Source organism: Nycticebus coucang, chromosome 6, assembly GCF_027406575.1.
Source record: "Nycticebus coucang isolate mNycCou1 chromosome 6, mNycCou1.pri, whole genome shotgun sequence".
NCBI classification, from domain to species: domain Eukaryota; kingdom Metazoa; phylum Chordata; class Mammalia; order Primates; family Lorisidae; genus Nycticebus; species Nycticebus coucang.
In genome coordinates, this window is record NC_069785.1 from 99624167 (window position 1) to 99645933 (window position 21767).

The following is a 21767-nucleotide window of genomic DNA, read 5'->3' on the forward strand; positions in this document are numbered from 1 at the left end:
GAGAGTGGTGCCTCGCTGTTTTGGAGACCACCTCCTGTGGAGCCTGCCACTTTTCTACCTCCTTTCCAGCCTTTTCACACCTTGCATCCCAGATTCTAACCTTGGCAGAGGGGACTTTCCTCATCCTTGTCCCAGCCCGGCAAACTCTGGCATCAAAATGTTGAATAATAGGTGCCAGAAGTGTGCGGAGCACCTGCGGATCCCAGCAAATTGACACCAGAAGTAGCAATTGCTAGAGAAAAGGTCCGCTCGTTGTGTTATGGCAGCAATCCCTCCAGACTCCTGGCAGCCTCTCAATGTTTACTTGGAGACCAGCATGGGAACCATTGTGCTGGAGCTATAGTGGAGGCAGTTCCAAAGACCTATAAGAACTTCACTGAGTTTTCTCCTCAAGGTTACTATAATGACATCAAATTCCACAGAATCATCAAAGACTTCATAATCCAAGGAGGTGACCCAACAGGGACAGGTCGAGGCAGTGCATCTATCTATGGCAAACAGTTTGAAGATGAACTTCATCCAGACTTGAAATTCACAGGGACTGGAATTCTTGCAACGGCCGATGCAGGGCCAGACACCAACAGCAGTCAGTTCTTTGTGACGGTAGCCCCCACCCAGTGGCTTGATGGCAAACACACTGTTTTTGGCTGAGTGTGCCAGGGTACAGGAATGGTGAATCCAATGGGAATGGTGGAAACAAACTCCCAGGACCGCCGTGTGGATGATGTAAAGATCATTAAGGCACTCCCTAGGCTTGCTGCCCTCTTGCTGCACATCCAGGCCTTCTGCAATGGCCCCAGCAGACCAGCTTCCAGATGACCTGTAAAGACATATAATGTTAAATTTCATTTTGGCCTTGCAAAACAAAGCTAAGAAAGCCTGAGGTCTTGGGAGAATTAGAGATGGAAGTATATTTTAATAGAATACTTCTTTTTTCCCAGGTTGACAGGACATTTACAGAAATGCCCATATGTGTTTATTTGCAGGTTACTGTTGACTGCAAATGATGCATAACGCACCTCCTGTGTCTGCCTTGATACACCTGGAACAAAATGAAGCAGACTCTCATTTTATAGTGCCTAACCAAACTTTTCCTGAGGGGATTTATATTCTGGCCTACACTGCAGTCTTTGGTGGCTGACAGCCACAGAATTCAAAACCGGATAGCATCTATCAGCCCTTTTAACCCTGTGTACACCCTATTTCAGTCTCCTACTTTTGATCTTCTAGGGAACGTATGCATCTCTCTATATATTTCCCCCCGCAAAACCAGAACATTAACACTGCTGTTTTTGACACTTAGACATCCCACGCAAAGCCACGTTGAATTTTTGCCAAATGAAAAACCCATCCAACAATCAGTCTCCAAGGTGTCAAGCAGGAATGATAATGTGTGATAATCAAGAAATGAATTTATTTTATTTTTTTTTTTTGTAGAGACAGAGTCTCACTTTATGGCCCTCGGTAGAGTGCCGTGGCATCACACGGCTCACAGCAACCTCCATCTCCTGGGCTTAAGCGATTCTCTTGACTCAGCCTCCCGAGCAGCTGGGACTACAGGCGCCCGCCACAACGCCCGGCTATTTTTTGGTTGCAGTTTGGCCGGGGCTGGGTTTGAACCCGCCACCCTCGGTATATGGGGCCGGCGCCCTACCGACTGAGCCACAGGCGCCGCCCAAGAAATGAATTTGTTAAAGGAAAGCAGAGGCATTGGCCATCTCCTTCCCCAGGAGGAGTAGAAATACATAGTGAGAGCAAGGACAGACTGTGAACTCTCCATACAAAGCAGAACCCTCAAAATAGAAGCACCGTCTAAGTTTTTTTAGCCTTAGACTTTGGAGAAATCAGATAAGAAATTTTTATACTTTTTTTCTTTACTATTTTTGGATTAGGGGAGACAAGTAGGGATAAAAAGAAGGAAGTTAATATCTATGTAATACATAGATGCTTCGGAAATAAAAATGCCATTGATGGTTGAAACAAACAAAAAAAGATAGTTTTTTTTTTGTTGTTTGTTTGTTTTGAGGCAGAGCCTCAAGCTATCACCCTGGGTAGAGTGCAGTGGCATCACAGCTCACAGCAACCTCCAACTCCTGGGCTCAAGCAATTCTCCTGCCTCGGCCTCCCAAATCACTGGGACTACAGGTGCATGCCATAATGCCCGGCTATTTTTTGTTTGCAGCCGTCATTGATGTTTGGCGGGCCCAGGCTGGATTCGCACTCACCAGCTCAGGTGTATGTGACTAGTGCCTTAGCCACTTGAGCCACAGGCACCAAGCCAAAAAAGATAGTTCTTAAAACTAAATTAACCCAAAATGGATCATACACATAAGTAGAAAGCCTACAAATATAAATTTCTTTTAAAAAACAAGAAGAAAATTTATGTGACCTTAAGTCAAGATTTCTCAGATACAAAACCAAAACCACAATCCATGAAAAAATTGATAAATTGGACATAATCATAATTAAGACCTTTTGCTCTTCAAAAGACAAAGAGAATAATAACTAAGCCATGACTAGGGGGTAAGTTTTTCAAATCACAAATGAGATGAAGCATTTGAAACCAGTATATGTAATGAACTTTCAAAACTCATTAATAAGGAAAACAACCCAGTTGAAGAATAGGCTCAAGATTTGAAGAGACATATAAATAAAGGAGATACATAAGTGGCAAATAAGCAGATGCTAAGATGCTCAATGTCATTATCATCAGGGAAATGCAAATGAAAACTAGAAAGAGATACTGCTCTAAGCCTATTGGAATGGCTAGAGTTCCAAAGATTGACCATCTCCCAGGTTGGCAAGGATGTGGAAGAACTCAAACTGCTGGGAATGTAAAAATTGTACAATCACTTTGCAGAACAACTTGGCAGTTTCTTAAAAACTTAGACCTACCATGTAATCTATTGATTCCACTTACAGCTGTTTACCCAAGAGAAATGAAAGTGTGTATCTAGCAGCTTTATCTGTAATAGCCCCAAACTGGAAACCACCTAAGTGTCCATCAACAGGTGAATGGATAGGCAAATTTTGGAATATCCATAACACAGACTACTAGTCAGTAAGAAAAAAGAATGAACTTTTGGATCTTGCAAAAACCTAGATGAATCTCAAAATAATTACGCTGGTTGAAAGAAGTCACACACAAAAAGAATACTGTGTGATTCTGTTTATATGAAATCCTTAAAAAGGCAGATCAACCTAGTGACAGAAAACATATCAGTTGCCACCTGGGAACAGGGAAGGAGTTGAGGAATCACAAAGGAGAACAAGGAAACTGTGGGGGTGATGGATATGCTCATTACTTTCACAGTAGTGATGGCGTCAAGTGGCGTACAGATGTCAAAACACATCATATTGAGTCACTTCAGAATGGTGTATGGTTATATGTTAACCATATCCATATCTCTAATAGAGCTGTTAAAAAAAAACACCCCAAAGGATGCATTTAACTTTGTATAAAGTGAATTAATATCCACAAAAATAGTAAAGAAACGTGCAGGCAGCCAAGGCTAAACATTGTGCATGTGGAGTGGGATAGCAGGTCTCTGAAAACACAGGCAGAAATAGAAAGAGCAGACCCTGACTCAGCCTGCCTGAGTCCAGGGCTGGGGTCTGCCTCTTACCAGCTGGATGAGACTGTGTTTAAGAGACTAGACCCTGCTGCCAGAGTATCTAATCATGATCTTGGCTCTGTCATTTTCTACATGGGTGGCCTTGGGCCAGTTACTTAACCTTTCTCCCCTCTAAAAAGGCAGCTGTCATCAGTAGTGCCCTGTGAGTCGAAGACCAGGTTGGCGCTAGACCTTGAGTGCCTGAATACCCAGACGTGGGCTCTCCCCGCTCCTTAGGCTGTCTTCTGGACAAGCAAACCCCAAATCCAGGAAGGGAAGAGTTGCTGTTGAGGTTGGACCTAGGCTGAGGCCTGAGGTGCTCACTCAGCTTTCGAGGCTGACATTATTGCTTCTAGGTGTTTGCAGCACTGCCCATGGAACTGAGAGACGGGCAGAGCCCACAAGCTCAGCACCACACCATGCTCGGCACTCATATCCTCTAACTCAGTCCTCTAAGCAACCTCAAGAAAGGCTAGTTGGCCTGCCAGAGGCCAGGAAGCTCGATAGGTGCTCCCTAGTGTCCAGACCCAGAGCTCGCACTCCTGTGCTGTGCAGCCTTCTCTGTCCTCCTAGCTCCTTGAGCACCCCCTCTGGGGCCCTGGCTGCTAGTGTGCAGGATGATGACTCTTCATCTCTCTCCTGCAGGGGCCTTGCTCTCGCTGCTGTCCTGGTCCTGGTCCTGTGGCTGTCCCTGGACACGGCTCAGAGGCCTGAACAGTTGGTGTCCTTTGCAGGAATCTGTGTGTTCCTCACCCTCCTCTTTGCCTGCTCAAAACATCACCGCGCAGTGAGTGCTCATCATTAGGCCCATACCTAGAAGGGAGTGAATGCCTCTCTCTTCTGGCCCCAGGCTGCATCTGAGCATTGGGATGGGAATAGAGACTCCTTTGGGAGAGCCCCAGAGGCTCTGAGCCTGGAGAAGACCAGTGGGTATCAAGACAGAGTCCCGGAGAGGCTGAGGAAGGCAATCCTGGAACTAGAGGCCCTGAGGGGCTGCCACCTCTTCCAGAAGGGCAGGGGATACTCCCTGAAGAGAGCTTGCTGGAAGTCTCACCAGACTCAGAAGCCATCGTGCCCACATTGGCTAAGATCAAGTGCAGACTCAGAGGCATTTGTTTCCTTGGCCTCATGCCAGGGGTCAGTCAAGCCTGGTCCTCAGATCTGTTTTCTCAGGCAGCCAGATCCCTAGACCCAACTCTGGCTCCCTTCCCCACAGTGATGGCTCAGGGATGCAGTGCTGTGCGCACAGCTGTTCCAGTTTCACAGAGGCTCTCAGTTGAGTCTTGCCCACCCTCACCCACACCCCTGCCCATTGCTGCTAAGGCATAGCCTATTCTGAATCCTGAGGGGGGTACAACCATTGGGAATGGGCCCAGGGTTCTGGCTGGGCCCAGCCCCAGTCTGATAGGCAGGTGAAGTGCCCACTGCCCCTCAGCAACCTATGGCCTCTGCCCTCACCCCGACCCTGGGCTCTGCTGATCCCCCAGGAGCTGAGCTCATACGACCTTTCTACCGGGTGGGGTGGCAGGTGTCCTGGCGGGCTGTGTCCTGGGGCCTTGCGCTGCAGTTTGCACTTGGTCTCTTTGTCATCAGAACAGAACCAGGATTTATTGCCTTCCAGTGGCTGGGTGACCAGATCCAGGTGTGTACGTGGGGCCCGACTGTCCACAGCATCCTGGGCTGCGGGGAGTTGTGGGAGGAGCCACTCGGTTGGTGGGAAGGTGGGTGGAGAGGCCACAGAGAAGCCTCAGCACTAGGAGGGTGGGAGTGAAGGGCAACTCAGGCCGGATTCTGCCCTATCTGATAGAGTGGCCCTTTCCAAGTTTGGGTCCTCTGTGGAAGAAAACCCCAGAGACAAAGTTCTCAGGGTGCCATCAGGGTGTGGCCTGCAGCAGGCATGGAGATTTGGAACTTATAATTGTTTAATGTGCTAAAAAAAATTACAAATGATTTACTCTGAGTGTGTGGAGTTTTAAAAGAATGTTTATTGAAGTTATGCTTTTGTACAGTATTTTATTGTAAAATATATATAACAAAGTTTACCAGTTTAACCATATTTAAGTATCATTAAATTCATGCAAATTCATGATTTACTTTTTTGTCAGAAGATTACAACAGATTTAGTTTAAAGAGCTCAGTTGGCTTGTATTGGCAATTGTAAAATTAGACAGCACATCATTCTATTTTGTTGATAAGACAACTTGAGCAAAAAAGCAGAAAACAAAAAGTGAATTGGTCATTTCAAAGTTACTTTCCCTGTAAAGGTTAAAGCAGAGGGGCCTTCCTCGTCCTGCTGAGTGCAGGCCTTGGCTGCTGTCTCTCTCGCCTGATGGCGCGGAAGGTCAAACACCATAGCGTTGGGATGCTGGTGCACAGCTTCAGCATGATGGCTCCATTTTGGTTTTGTCTGCTGGGCCGAGTGCAGGAGCTCAGTTAAACCAACAGCCTCCTATAAATTTTATTGAATGCTTTTGAAAATATAAATTATCTAGGCCCCAAGGTTAATCCTCTATTTGCCTCCCTGTCACCAACTCGGGCCCCAACATACTCTGTGTGGGGTGGTGCAGAGGAATTCTGCCTGCCCCTCTGTGCACACCTGCTGGCCCCACGGCCAGCATCTGCATGGGGATTGTGGAGGGACAGACTGAGATTGCGGAGGGACAGACTGGAGGGACAGGCTGGTCTGGTCACCTCCCCATTTTATAGACTAGAACACTGAGGCCTGGGCAAGAGAAGTGACTTATCCGTGCAATCACAATACAAGTTCAGGATCTAAACACAGATCTCCTATAGAAGTGTGGCTGGACTCCAATGTCTGGTCTATGGGCCCAGGACGGGGCCAAGATGAGAGCAGGCCATACCAGCCATCAGCTGCCAGGACTCAGAGGGCACTGCCTCAGACAGCCTCCTCCACACAGCTCTTGGTAGTGCCTCTTCTACTGTCTGTTCTATATTGCCCTAACAACTGCTGTCTCAGAGTATTTATTTTTTCCCACTTACTATTTTTTTTAAATTTTGGATTAATATGAGAGTACATGCAATTAAGTTACATTGTTTCAATTTGTAAGATAAAGTCCAAGTTGTGGTAGAGCCCTTCATCCGGAGGTCTGCCATATCCCTACATTATGCTCGTGAGGGGAGAGCTTATGGGAACCCCTCTTCCTTTCCCCCTATTTCTTGAATTTAATTGTTTTTCTCTCATGTGGGCCTATAATTGTTAATCTACCACTTTGAACTTGGTATTGAGTACATGGGATACTTGCTTTTCCATACTTTACTAAGGAGAATGTTCTCCACATCCATCCAGGTAAATATAAAAGATGCAAAGTCTCCATCTTAGAAAGTGTGGGAAAAACTTTTAATGATATCAACCTGGAGAAAGAATTTATGAAGATGATCTGTGGGCAATTGCAACCACAGCGATAATAAATAAATAGGGCCTGATCAAGGTAAAAAGCTTCTGCACACTTAAGGACACTATAAACAAAGCAAATAGACAACCTTCAGAATGGGAGAAGATATTCATATGATACAAATCTGACAAAGGGCTAGTGACCAGAATCTGCAAAGAACTCAAGCAATCAATAAGAAAAGAGCAAACACCCCAATTACTCATTGGACAAGAGACATGAATAGAATCTTTTCCCAAGAGGATAGACAAACGGCCAAGAAACACACACAAAAATGTTAATCATCTCTAATCATCAGAAAAATGCAAATCAAAATCACCATGAGAGGGTCCCCAGTGAGAATAGCGCCACAAGGCCCCAAAGCTTAGGTGCTGGCCTGGGTACAGAGAGAAGGGGAACACTTACATACTGTTGCTGGGATAGCAAATTCGTACAGCCTTTTGGGAAAGAAGTATGGAGAATCCTCAAAGAGCTAAAAGTAGGCCTTCCTTGAGTTGAAGTCAGAGCAAGTTACTCAAATGTTAAGTGAAACAGCGTACAACTTCAGTATTAGAATGTTAAATTTTACATTGTCTTTACCACTTTGATCTTCTGAACAATTTTATTGAGCAAAATTAGATAAAAGTAACTTGCTCTGACTTCAACTCAAGGAAACACTTGTTGCTGCTAATGTAATCAGTTTTTGTAGTGATGTTAGCAAATAAAAGGATGCTTATTATTAAAAAATAAATAAAAGTAGACCTTCCATTTGATCCCACAATCTCTTTACTAGGTATCTACCCAGAAGAAAAGAAATGATTTTTTCACAAGGACATTTGCACTCAAATGTTTACAGCAGCTCAATTCACAATTGCAAAGCTATGGAAACAACCAAAATGCCCATTAACCTGTGAATGGATTAACAAACTGTGATATATGTGTAGCATGGAGTACTATTCACCCCTAAAAAGATGGAAATTTTGTGTCCTTTGTAACAATCTGGATGGATTTGGAGAACATTCTCCTAAGTAAAATATTGCAAAATTAGAAAAACAGTGTCACATACACTCAATAACAATTTTAAACTAGGAGATTAACAATCACAGACCCACACAAGAGAAATCTCAATTAAATTCAAGAAATGGAAAGAGGGAGAGGGGGTCCAGTAGCTTCCCACCCAGTGGGTACAATGCATGAATATATGACATACCCCTGGGTATAGGATCTGCCATGTGTAAATTATATAACCTAATGTTTTGTATCCTCATATTAACCTGAAATTGTAAAAAAAAAATGGGAAAAAATACACAGCCATAAATATATATGATACAACAACACCAAAAACCCTGTGGTATATGTTATGTCATGGAATACTATTCAGCTGTAAAAAGATAGAATATTTCTTTAAAACTGACCAGGAAGGTGACGCTTTGGAGAATGTGGTCATGTGAAGCACATGCTCATGACTGTCCAGGTGTGGGTCCCACCTTTGGTTAGGGTCTGGGGACCATGTCCCTGGGCCAAATTGCCTGGGCCAGGAGGGCCTCTGGCCTGGCATCCCTATCTCTCACCTTGGCCAGGTCCCGGGCTGTGGGAAGATACTTGGGACAGGCAGGGCCTCTAACACCCCACTCAGCCTGTCCCTTCAGCCATGTCTCTTCCTTCCTCCCTTCCAAACCTCACTCTGGAGTTTGGTTTAGTTGTGTTTTCTTCTTTCAGATCTTCCTGAGTTACACGGAGGCCGGCTCCAGCTTTGTGTTCGGGGAGGCTCTGGTCAAGGATGTCTTTGCCTTTCAGGTCAGCTTGACTCTCAGTCCAAGAGGCCCTTAGTGGCCATTGCCCAGCTACCCCGGCTAGTGAGAAGTCTGGGCCAGACAGGCCAGCCAGGTGGGGCAGGGGGAGTCCTGAGGGCAGAGGCTGTTTCTGGGCAATAGTGAAGCTGAAGCCTCAGTGTCCTGGGAGGGACCCAACAACATGTTCACTTGGTGATATTTTTTTGCTGTGTTTTGTAAAATTTGCAAAAGTAAGATATTTCTGTGTTCTTTTCCTTAGCGATGAACCCCCAAATTATAGAATTGCTGGGAGGCTAAAGACAAGGAGCTGGGTAGGGACATGGGCTTGAGACCTTGGCCCTGTGATGCTGCCGGGACTCTGGGCCTGTGAAGAACAGTTTCCAGGGACACTTAGGCTCAAATGATCCCCTCTCCCTTCAAGGCCTCTCAGGGCCACCTCCGCCAGGAAGTCTGCCCTTGTCAGTTCAGCTGCCAGTCCAGCGCCCTCCTCTGCTTCCTCCTGGACACACAGTCCCTCCTCTCTCCCTCTTCCTTCTAACAAAACTTTACTGTACATTTAATGTGCTGCAAAATATTATAGGGGATATTGAGATAAAGACACTGTGCATCAAAGACCATACTGTGTAATGGTGGACATAACCTCACATCAAAACAGGGCTGGCTGTACTGAGGGTGCAGCTGGGGTGACTTCTCTGCTAGGTGGAGCTGCAGTTGTGTTTCTGCTTTCTCTAGGTATCTCCTCACACGCTTGAATGCCGCCTTTAGTAGGATCTCTTTAGTGCAGTCCTCTGCTTGCCTCACCCCCAAATTGTCTAAGAGCCTGAGGCTGCTCCAGGCCTAAGCTCCACTTCCCACATGGAGAGAAAGACCTGGGACTCCACTCTGCCAGCAGCTGGGCCCAGCTTCCTGTCACTGCTGCACGCACCACAGAGGGCCCTCTGTACCACCCACTGGGCACATCCTGAACCACTGTCCCATTGGAGCTTCCACGCTGGGCTCCACATGCAGGTGCCAGAGGTTTCTGTTCCTTGTCATTACTCTGGCTGCTGTTCCCAGGGCCTCTCCATCCTGTTGGATCTTTGGGCCCAGTAGTCCTTTCAGCCTAAGCCTAAGTCATGGACTTGCCATGGACTTCTGAGCTGGTGTATTTCTTTTTTTTTTTGAGACAGAGTCTCACTTTGTCCCCCTTGGTAGAGTGCCCTGGTGTCACAGCTCACAACAACCTCAAACTCTATGGGCTCAAGTGATCCCTTTGCCTCAACCTCCCTAGTAGCTGGGACTACAGGTGCCCACCACAATGCCCAGCTATTTTTCTTTTTTTTTGAGATGGGGTCTTGCTCTTGCTCAGGCTGGTCTGGAACCTGTGAGCTCAGGCAATGCACTCATCTCAGCCTCCCAGAATGCTAGGATTACAGGGATGACCCACCACGCCTGGCCCAAGCTGGTGTATTTTTTATTTGTTTGCTTTTGAGACAGGCTTTCTCTGTTCTCCTGAGTAGAGTCCAGTGGACTTAGCCTAGCTCATAGCAACTTTGAACTTCTGGGCTTAAGTGATCCTCCTGTCTCTCCTCCAAACACAAAGGCATATGAAGCTGGGCGTGGTAACTGGGTCTATAAGCACTTGCCATGACACTCAGCTAGTTTTTCTATTTTTAGTAGAGACGGAGCTCAGACTTGAACTTCTGAGCTCAAGTGATCCTCCCACCTTGGTCTCCCAGAGTGCTGGGATGACAAGCATGAGCCACAATGCCTGGCCTAGGCTGGTGTTAAGCCAGGTCATGAGTCCAGACCCTCTTGCCTACCCCTGACCCTGGTATCTGGTGAGTTCCCCTTGGAGCCTCCGTGTCATGCTAACCAATCTCTGGGGAATGTCCAGTCCATCCTCGGGGTTCTAACAGTTTCAGCCCTAAGAGGAAAGGAGGGGACAGGTTCGCATCTTCTCAGGGATCTTCTTGTGCCCTAGACAAATTTGCCCATCATGTTTTCTGAGACCAGTTCTGTGTAGGGAGAATATTGTGAGGGGCAGTCTCTGTCTGTCTCCAAAGGTCCTAAGACTATTCCCTTAGGATGAGGGGGGCTTTCCCCCATATTTATATAGCCAGTAGGGGAGCCACTCAAGGTTTCAGGGGAGAGCAGTGAGGATCTGCTTCTTGGTGACTTCTTGTGTCCTCCAAAGAAAGAAGCTCCAGAAGCTCCTTATGCTTAAACAAACACACAACACTGCATCAGCCACCCTGGTAGCTGGGTTCAAGTGCAATAGGGGAAGCACAGAGGAGAGTGCCTGGGAGAGACATTTGCAACAAGGAATGGTGAGGAAGGCTCTCTGAGGAGGTGGCATTTGACATAGAGCTTCAGGACAGAAAAGATCTAAACTCAAAGAGCTAGTCAGGAAGAGGAGACAGTGTGGGCAGTGCACACAGGGGAGGGCACGCTGGTGTGTCCAAAGTGCAGGGCGCAAGTCAGCTCGATGGGCATGTAAGCTGATTCCCAAAGGAAGTTAAAGCCTTCTTAGCCAAAGAAGCTGGGAAATAGGCACTGGGCAAGATGCTGTCCACTAGACTCCTCTCTCACTTCTCCCCTATTCCAGCACTGAATGTGCCACTTGGCTTCACTGTGTCTGCTCCTTGTCAGTGTTAGCTGGGTTTCCTAGAAGAATGTGTGCACACCTGCTACATTTCTTTCTCCCTCAGTCACCCTGTAGAACCATAAATTCCTAGACTGCTAGTCACAGGAGGGCGCACAGTGGTCTTTGGCCTCTCTTTGTATTATGATGGTCCAGGCAAGCTCTGGAGAAGAGCAAAGCCAGACACAACTGCCCAGTGAGTAAGGGCAGAGCCAGAGCTGGGAAGCTGGTCTTCCAGGCTCAGATGTTGTCTTCCTCACAAGCAGGAATCAGTGCATCATGTCTCTCCTCCAAACACAAAGGCATCTGAAGCTGGGCGTGGTAGTACAAGCCCACAGTCTCAGCCACATGGGAGGTGGAGGCAGAGGATCCCTTGGGTTGGAGTCTAGCCTGCGTACCATAGTTAGACCCGTCTTAAAAGCAAAGGCACTGTAAATAACAATGATAGTTTTAAAACGTATTAATGGTGGCAGAAAACTTTGAGACTGAATGTTCAGTTGAGAGATAAATTTACAGTGGGTTGGGTTTATCATTAACCAGTCTTAGCATTTCCCAGACAAACGCTGGGCATTTCCTGGCCTCTGGACAGATTCTTGGCAGCGTGTTGGCCCATGGAATTCTCAGTTATGTTGGGCCAGATGGAGAAGATCTCAGGTAAATGTTCCACAGCCACGGAACTCCCTTTCTCACTAGACTCACTCACTAATCACACAATTTTATTCATACTCCCCCATACCACACACATGTATCTTTGTGTGTGTGTGTGTATGCACTTATGCACACGTGTGTGCATGCTTGAGACTTGTCCTCAGGGTAGGGGTGGCTTTCCTGAGTGCTGAGTTGAGCAAAAGACTCAGGAGGCTCTCTCTGTTCCATCTGTGAGTCATGTGGACCCAGTCCAAGGCCCTTGGCTACTTTCAGTCTTGGGATGTCTTCTCTGGGCTCACTCAGACCTTCAGAATCCAGTCTGCTTCCTGATGGGCCCCAGTCCAGCTAATTGTTGCTGGAGAAAGCAGTGTCTCTGCGGCTTCTCCAGCCCTCAGCCTACCCTGGGCCTGGACCCGGAGTCCAGCACAACAGTTGATGTGGCAGTCACCTCTGGACCCTATCAGCTGCATTAGTCATTCTCTCTTGGCTCCAGCTTCCTCCTAGTAACTTTCCACCCACATAACCCCCAGCCCAGCCCCACACCCTGCCTGGCCTGGCTGAGCTGCAAGCACACTCACACTTTTTCTTGCTACTGCTCCAGTCTCTGGAGCATGTGCCCAGAGGTGCCCAGCAGGGCTGCTCAGATTTTTATCCTGGAGGAAAAGCCAGGGTGAAGGAAAATGTTTTCATCTCCAGAGGTTTTCGAGGTGTCTTGCACATACATACAACGATCAAATAAGAATTTGGTAGTGGGGCGGGGCCTGTGGCTCAAAGGAGTAGGTTGGTTCAGACCCAGCCCTGGTCAAAAACTGCAAAAAAAAAGAATTTTGTAGTGAAGGAGTCACCAGTAACCTTAGTGTGCCTGAAGTTCAGAGCAGGAAATGGGGTGGAGTGGCTTGAAGAAGAGAGAGGCACAGTCACAGCAGGAGAGATCTGCTGAGAACAAGGCACCCAGGCAGAGTTGGGCATGAGGGGCAGAGGGTGAGGTCCTGCAGGACAAAGGGATGGCACAGACAGGAAATCAGGGGGCATGGCCAGGGTTCCAGCTTATCTGGACGTGGAGGCCTTTCTGTTTTTATTTTTGGAGACAAAGTCTCACTATGCCACTCTGGGTAGACTGCCATGGCATCATAGCTCACAGCAACCTCAAACTCCTGGGCTCAAGGGATCCTCCTCCCTCAGCCTCCTGAATAGCTGAGACTATAGGCACCTGCCACATGCCCGGCTATTTTTAGAGATGGGGTCTCCCTCTTGCTCAGGCTGCTCTTGAACCTGTGAGCTCAGGCAGTCCACCTGCCTTGGCCTCTCAGAGTGCTAGGATTACAGGTGTGAGCCCCTGCACCCGGCCTAAGTCCTTACTGTTTTTTGGTAATGTTGGCCATGCATTGGACACCACAGCTGTTGTCTGAGGAATCCTCCAGCTCTAGGTTTTTGTGGTTTATTGTGGCCTGAGGTTAAGACAGGGCCCTGTCTATGATGTTTAGGCTCTGGGGTCTGGGGACAGGGGCGTTCAAGCCTGGCCCGGGCCAGCTAAAACACCAACAAAAACTGCAACAGAAAAATGGCCAGACATTGGAGTGGGCACCTGTAGTCCAGCTACCTGGGAGGCTGAGGCAAGAGAATTGCTTAAGCCCAAGAGTTGGAGGTTGCTGTGAACTGACACCACAGCACTCTACTGAGGGTGACATGGTGAGACTCTGTCTCAAATAATAATCATAATAGAGAAAGAGGAGTATGAAATTCACATATCCCCAGAACACAAAAGCAAGTCCTTTGCCTGTTTGGGATTACTGCCCTCCAGGCTTCTTTCTGTAATTTTAATATTCCAATTTTCCCACTTAACATCTTAGTGTAAGAATGCTTCTGTGCTATTACCAATTCTGCATGACTATTTCAAAGCCCTTTGGAACAAATATCAAGAATAGAGCAAGCATTTTAACACTACAAAAGGATATAAGGTAAAAAATAAATCTTCCTCTCACCCCTGATTCCCAAGACAGCTAGTTCCCTCCCCAAGGCACATGCTACTGCCAATCATTTGCATGTGCTTCTTTATTTTTCTATCTTTTTCTGGTATTTTTTGTTTGTTTGTTTTTAGATGGGGTCTTATTCTGTCACCAAGACTGGAGTGCAGTGGCACAATCATAGCTCACCACAGCCTCAAACACACCACAGCCTGAGCTCAAAAGATCCTACTGATTCAGCCTCTTGAATGGCTGGTACTAGAGGTACCCACTTCAGCCTCCCAGAGTGCTAGAATTATAGATGTGAGCCACCACGCTCAGCTACTTGTGTGTCCCTTTAATGGCATCCCATGCCCATACAAGACTGCACATAATGCTCTACGCCTTTCTTTATTTTTTAGAGATGGGGTCTCACTATGTTGCTAGGCTTACCTTTAACTTCTGGGCTCCAGTGATACTCCCACCTCACCTTCCTGGGTATCTGGGTCTACAGGTCTGTGCCACCACACCCAAGTGCCTGCCCCCTTATTTTTTACTCACCTAAGAGCACAGCATACTCCCTGTTGTACACCTTCCTTTCTTTCTTTTAACAAACTGTCTTGGAAATCATTCCACAAATGCCCACAGAGAGCTTCCCCATTACTGTTTCCTGACTTTAGTGCACCATTGTATGGATATACACTAGTCTATTAAACTAGTCCTCCACTAAAAGATATTTCAGTTTATAACATCTTGTTATTATAAATAAGACTGTAGTTAAAAAAAAAAAAAAAAGGACTAGGGTGGGGCTTTGGGCCTGGAAAGGAGGGAATCAATGTGAGAGAAAATTTTAATGAATCTTGAAGTGAACAAAGAGAAGTGGTAATAAGTGCCAGGGTGACAGGAGGAGAGGCTGGCTGCAGGTTTAGGATGAGTTTGACTCTGAGCCTGCTGGCATGAGTGGAAGTAGATCACCAGAAGGTCGTGTGTCCCTTCCCTCAGGCTCAAAACACAGGACAGAGATTAAGAACAGAGGCCAGGGTCAGCTCTTGAACTCATCAAGAAGGGCAGACACTGCAACCCTCACACCTTAGAGACAGAGAAGCAGGTGTGGGAGCAGTGCTCTCAGGCGCCACTTTTGCCACAGCACAGAACCATCTGCAGGAGGAGAGGGGAGCAGTAACCGGTGGATGGTCATCATCTAGAGGGGAACAGAGAGGCAGAAGTGACTCCCCAGAGACCCCCACGTGGAATACCCACTGAATTCATCACCCACTGAATTCAGAGCTTCTTCACTGGTCCTGTCAGGCCTTGGGTGGAGGGGGCTGTCTGGGGTCTCCTGGACCCTGCTTGCCTTTAATCTGGGTCCCTACATTCTCTTTCCTGGTAGGTTTTGCCCATCATTGTCTTCTTCAGCTGCATAATGTCAGTTCTCTACTATGTGGGCCTCATGCAGTGGGTGATCTTAAAGGTGAGTTCATAATGTCAGTGACCCAGGGTCTCCCAGAGTCACCAGCTCACAGGGTTCATACTCTCCCATAATTTTCTGTTCCCAAAGGCTAACCCCTCCCCAAACCTCCTGCTCCCAAAGCCAACACCCTCCCAGAATCCCCACTGCCAGAATCCACACCCTCCCAGAATCCCCTGCTCCCCCAAACGAACATCCTCCCAGAATCCCCTGCTGCCAGGATCCACACCCTCCCAGAATCCCCTGCTCCCAAAACAAACATGCTCCCAGAATCCCCTGCTCCCCAAACAAACATGCTCCAGGAATCCCCTCTTTTTGGGTTCTGTACCTATTGGAAATCCAAGCCCTTGGTAGGAAGGCTTGGAAATCCCTTGCTACCAAGGGCCATATCTTTCCAAAATCCCCTGCTCTCAAAGTCCACACCTCCCCAGAGTCTACTGCTGACCAAACACCCTCTCACAGAATCTCTCGCATGATACTAAGGAGAAATGACACCAAAATCCAGTGTGACCTTGTAGGAGGAAAGGTCACAGTCTTGAGGTTTCACTGAGAAAGTGTAAGAGAAAAAATAATTTATACCAAAAAGATCTTGAGAGACGGTAGTAGTGAGCCACACTGCCCAGACTTAGCTGGCATAAATGTCAAACCCTGTGCTTATGTTCATAAAATCTGCCTTGCAAAACCAGGATGTATAATGCAGCATTGGATGGCATTCCACCTGGGGAAAGATTCTGAGGTTTCAGCCAACAGAGCTCAGAATAAATCAGCACCATCCGATGGCTACCAGAAATGCCAAATCAACCTGTTGTTATTGTTTTAGTTCATTTTCTGTTGCTATAACAGAATACCACAGATGGGGTAATTTATAAAAGAATATGAGATTTATTGGGCTCCTGGTTCTGGACTGTGAAGGCCAAGAGCATGGTGCTGGCATCTTGAGGGCCTTCTTGCTCATCATAACATGGCAGAAGGGAGCACATGAGACACAGAGAGAATGAGAGCTCAACTTATCCTTTTTTTTCAGAAGTCCACTCCACTCCCCTGATAACCAACTTAACTCTTGCAATAATGGCATTAATCCTCTCACAAGGGCAGAACCCTCATAACTTAATCACCCCCAAAGAGCATACCTCCCAACACTGTTAGAATAGCAATCAAATTTCAACATGAATTTTGGCAGGGACATTCAAACCATAGTAACTATGGTAAGAGCACACACTGCAGCTGGGTGCGGTGGCTCACACCTGTAATCCTAGCACTCTGGGGGGCTGAGGCAGGTGGATTGCTTGAGCTCAGGAGTTCTAGACCAACCTGAGCAAGAACAAGACCCCATTTCTACTAAAAATAGAAAAATTAGCTGGGCCACAGAGGAGCTGGGACACAGGGGAGGAGTGGACTTGCCCTGGTGGGGGGTGGCATGATCTGCTTTTTGCTTTTGAAGGGTCAGGACAGACAGTGGTGGCAGGGATGTAAGCATGGAGGAGAGGCAGGAGGTGGTTGCAAAGTCCAGTGAGAGGCGGACTGGAGGCAGGAGGGCAACACCAGGGCTGTGATGTGGCTGCAACATGGAGGCAGCACTGCGGGACTCACTGGATCCATGGAGTGAGGGAAGCAGAGAAGGAAGGACGGCTCTTTGCGTCTGTCTGTGGTGGGAGTCTGTAGTCCCAGCTATTCAGGAGGCTGAGTCAGGAGATTCGCTTGAGCCCAAGAGTTTGAACTTGCTGTGAGCTAAGCTGATACCACAGCACTCTACCCAGGATGACAGAGTGAGAGTCTGTCTCAAAAACAAAAAAAATACTGCATAGTGTGAGGGAGGTGATCCAGATGTGGAGAATGTATTCAACCCACAGGCTATGTCAAATTGAACTATCAGCTGGAGAGTGAAAGGACTTGAAGCTATACCCTCCACAGAACGGCTGAAGGGCTGAAGGAATATAAAGAAGAATAGGCCGGGAAAGGAGGAAGTTAGGGGTAGGATAGCTATTCTAAATTTTTACAGAAGAGAGATTAGGAAAGGGAAGCCTGAGTCATTGGAGAGAAATTCTGGAGAAGCAGATTTCATCTTGGGGTGTGTGTGTGTGTGTGTGTGTATGGCAGTTTTCAATTTTCAAATATATTTGGCCAGGAAACCCTTTTTGCATGGAGATGGACAACATGGACAACACGCATTTTTTTTTTTTTTTTTGAAACAAAGTCTCACTTTGTCTTCTTCAGTAGAGTGTCATGGTGGCATAGCTCACAGCAACCTCAAACTCTTGGGTTTAAGCAATCCTCTTGCTTCAGCCTCTCAAGTAGCTGGGACTACAAGGTGCCTGCCACAATGCCCAGCTATTTTTTGGTTGCAGCTGTCATTATTGTTCGGTGGGCCTGGGCTGGATTCGAACCTGACAGCTCAGGTGTATGTGGCTGGCATTTAAGCCATAGGTGCCAAGCCAATTCCCGGCTATTTTTAAAGATGGGGTTTTACTCTTGCTCAGGCTGGTCTTGAACTCCTGAGCTCAAGAAAACCACTGCCTCAGCCTCTCAGAGTGCTAGGATTACAGGTGTGAGCCACCATGCCCAGCCTAAGAACACACTTTTTTTTTTTTTTTTTTTATAGAGACAGAATTTCACTTTATTGCCCTCGGTAGAGTGCCGTGGCATCACACAGCTCACAGCAACCTCCAACTCCTGGGCTTAGGCGATTCTCCTGCCTCAGCCTCCCGAGCAGCTGGGACTATAGGCGCCCGTCACAATGCCTGGCTATTTTTTTTTTGTTGTTGCAGTTTGGCCGGGGCTGGGTTTGAACCGCCACCCTCGGCATATGGGGCCAGCACCCTGCTCACTGAGCCACAGGTGCCACCCAGAACACACTTTTAGAAGCTGTGTTGATGACTAGGCTATGCTAAGGTGGAACAGGTAGCCTGGGAAGTGGCACCCCTTCAGTGGAGGTGTGGAAGGAGAGAATGGATGGGCCATTTGGGAAAATGTAGGTGAGGGGTCTCACACTGGAGTGAGAGTTGGAAGGAAGACGTGTAAAGCATTTCTACCCAGCTGTCTCCGACTCAGTGGTCTGCTGATATCAGCCCCCCAAGAGCACCCTCTTTCTTCTAGATTGCCTGGCTGCTACAGGTCACCATGGGCACCACAGCCACTGAGACCCTGAGTGTGGCCGGAAACATCTTTGTGAGCCAGGTGGGTATTGCAGCCTCCTGCCCTCATGCTTACAGGCAGCTGCCCCAAAGAGGGTGGGTGCCCTGGGTCCCCAGAGCTCTAATTCAGTTAGAGAAAAAGCAGTTTGAGCCTTTTCCCAGGGTCACCAAAGGGTGCTGGCGCATAAGTGATTCATGCCAGGGAGCATGTCATCTGTCTGGCACCTCCTACCATTCTAGCTGTCCTCATCAGCTGAGAGATTCACAGACCCTACAGATGCAGTCCAGTGTCTCATTTTATACATGAGGAAAGTGAGGCTCTGAGATGTGAATAACTTGGCCAAGATGACATAACTATAAGCCATGCCTTAGAATCCCAGTTCTCTCTTGCCTGGAAGAGTTGTTCTATATCATTTTGTCTTTTCTTTTCTCACTCTTTCTGAAAATGTATTTTCCAAAGTAAACGTGACTCTGAAGACACTGTCAGTCCTGAGTCATTTTCATGAGGCCTGATCCTTCTGAGGCTGAGCTTCCAGGGTCTGTCCTGGCCTATCTGCCTAACATGGGAGTCACCAAAAGTCACATTTGCCAAAAGATGCCATATTTCATTGGATATGGCAAGTTTAGGAAACTTTGGAGAATATTTGCATCTTTTCTAAATTAAAAAAATTTTTTTTTAGAGACCAGATCTCACTCTGTGACCCAGGTTGGAGTTCAGTGGCATGATCATACCTCATGGCAGCCTTAAACTCTGGGTCTCAAGAGATCTTCTTGTCTCAGCCTCCCAAGTAGCTGGGACTGTGGGCAGGCATCACCACACTCAGATAATTTTTTCTTTTTCTTTTTTGTAGAGATGGAGTCTTGCTCTGTTGCCCTGTCCAATGTTGAACTGGCCTCAAGTGATCCTCCCACCTTGGCCTCTCAAAGTTCTGGGATTACAGGCGTGAGTCACCGTACCTAGCCTATTTGCATCTTTTTTGTTACAATGCAAGTGTGCTGGTTTCAAAGGTTTTTGAGGTGTTGTTTTTTTTTTTTTTTTTTTTTTTAGCCAGTTACGATGTGCTCTTAGATTAATTACTCAAAACTCCCTGAGGCAAAAGAAGAAAAGATATTAAAATATAACAGCACTTTTTTTTTTATGAAAAGCGGCAAATGTGATCAGTGTTTCTTGCTGAGAAAATATGTAGGTGAACATGACATTGGCTGAAGTGAAGACCTCCCAAGGTAAATTAACTTTAGACAAGTTGTCCTCAAGTCAAGGTGACCTAGACCTCTGAGTGTCCACCTCATCTCCCCCAAGGGGAGAGGATGGAAAGCCTTCATGGACCAGTGGCATCACTTCACCCTCCCAGTGCAGCAGGCCGGGCCATCTCTCTTCTCCACCCCACTCCCTCCCTAGGGGCTGCACTTGACTCTCGGCTTCGCATGCTTTAAATGGCTCCCAGGTCCTGCTCTGCAGTCCTGACTCCTTCCTGAACTCTCAACTGATGTTGCAACTGGCTCCTTGACTCTACTCTTGGATATCCAGGGGCTTCATACATTCAACACGTCCAGCCCAGACAGAACCCTGCTTCCTCTCATCACACCTCCCTTTCGGTTAATGCTAACATCTTCCATGAGGTTGTTCAGACAGAACTCAAAGAGCTATCCTTCCTTCTCTGCTTCCCTCACTCTCTGGATCCAATGATTCCCATATGCTTTCTCCATGTTGCAGCCACGTCACAGCCACAGCCGCGGTGCTGCCCTCCTGCCTCCAGCCAGCCTCTTCCTGGACTATGCAACCATCTCCTCCCGCTCCTCCCTGCTTCCATCCCCACCACTACCATCTGTCCTGACCCTGCCACCCGCAACAGGACAAGTCCACACCCCGCTGTGTCCCAGCCCCTCTGAGGCCTGCCTGTCCCCACTGCTCCCTGGGAGCCACTTCTCACCCAACTGTCCTGCCGTGGCCCTCGTGCTTGCCGGGCATCTGGCATTCCTCCGCCTGGAATGCTGCACTGCAAATCGCAAGGTTAGCTCCATCAGGTCTCAGCTAACCCTCACCAAGGGTCACCTCCCTACAGAGGCCTTTGCTGATTACTCCATTTTAAATCCCCTGGGCCACCAGTCATTCTCCCTCACATTCTCCATCACTTTTACCCACATCTAAAGTGTCGCTGCTCATGGACTTGCTTCCGTGCTCATTAACTGTGTCCCCCACCTGCTTCAGCCCCTCTCCACCCTCCTCAGCTCCACAGCGCAGGAGCTTTCTCTCGCTTAGGGTGTCCCTCTTCTGTGGAACAGCGCCTACAGCAGTGGTTCTCAACTTTCCTAATGCCGCAGCTCTTTAATACAGTTCCTGTGGGTCGTGAACACAGGTTGAGAACTGCTGGATAGAAGGTGCTCAACAACTATTTATTCAATGAATAATGAAGGCCCAGGGCTGCCCCAGTGCCCTGAAGTAAACACACCTGTAATGGCTTTCCTACTGGCACCTTCCAGGGCTTCATTAAAGCACAGGCCTGCCACCTGCTTCCCACCTGTGCATGGGCAGGGTTAATTCTTTGACCTTCCCTGAGCCTCTGTTTGTTCTCCTGGAAAATGGGGCTACTTCTCTCTCAGAAGGTTGTGAGTAACGTGGGTGAGGTGCTTGGTGGGGCACCTGGCATGTGTTGGGCAGTAAGCACAGTGTCACTGTAACCTATCCATGCCCGGACAGGGCCAGTGGAGTGGTGCACAGGCACTGCGGCCTGTGTCTGATATCTTTCCTCTTTGCAGACAGAGGCTCCTCTGCTGATCCGGCCCTACTTGGCAGACATGACACTCTCTGAAGTCCACGTCGTCATGACTGGAGGCTATGCCACCATTGCCGGTAGCCTGCTGGGTGCCTATATCTCCTTTGGGGTAAGTAGAGCCCTCCTCTTGCTTGTCAATACCCAGAGCCTGAACTCCACATTTGCAGGAGCCCCGCACAGCTCTTGCTGGAACAGCCCTGGGATTGCTCCAGCCTGAAGCCCGGGCTGCTGTGCCAGTGAAAGCAGAGGCTTCCCCCGAGTGCAGCAGGCCTGGTGGCTCCTCAGGTGGCCCCTAGGGGCAAAGACTCCCAGTATTCCACTTACTGAGCGCCTGCTGTGTACTGGGCAATGTGCTGGTTGTGTTAACATCCCCATTTTGCAGGT

At 47.8% G+C, this 21767-nt stretch overlaps 1 protein-coding gene and 1 pseudogene across 6 annotated transcripts in view; both read left to right on the forward strand.

Moving 5' to 3' along the window:
* The window catches only part of SLC28A1 (solute carrier family 28 member 1), a 68380-nt gene that overhangs the window by 13732 nt on the left and 32881 nt on the right, over positions 1 to 21767 (forward strand). The window contains exons 1-8 of one of the 6 annotated variants that reach the window (XM_053594495.1): positions 640 to 822; positions 4260 to 4401; positions 5143 to 5256; positions 8723 to 8800; positions 15401 to 15481; positions 18572 to 18652; positions 19461 to 19550; positions 21367 to 21492. In XM_053594495.1, the coding sequence (XP_053450470.1) occupies positions 791 to 822; positions 4260 to 4401; positions 5143 to 5256; positions 8723 to 8800; positions 15401 to 15481; positions 18572 to 18652; positions 19461 to 19550; positions 21367 to 21492 (744 nt within the window). In that variant the 5' untranslated portion in view covers positions 640 to 790. Of the gene's footprint in view, positions 1 to 639; positions 823 to 4259; positions 4402 to 5142; positions 5257 to 8722; positions 8801 to 15400; positions 15482 to 18571; positions 18653 to 19460; positions 19551 to 21366; positions 21493 to 21767 lie in introns of those variants that run through there. The other 5 variants (XM_053594490.1, XM_053594492.1, XM_053594491.1 and 2 more) reach the window with 5 other exon arrangements.
* Positions 260 to 786, forward strand: LOC128587698 (peptidyl-prolyl cis-trans isomerase-like 1; annotated as a pseudogene).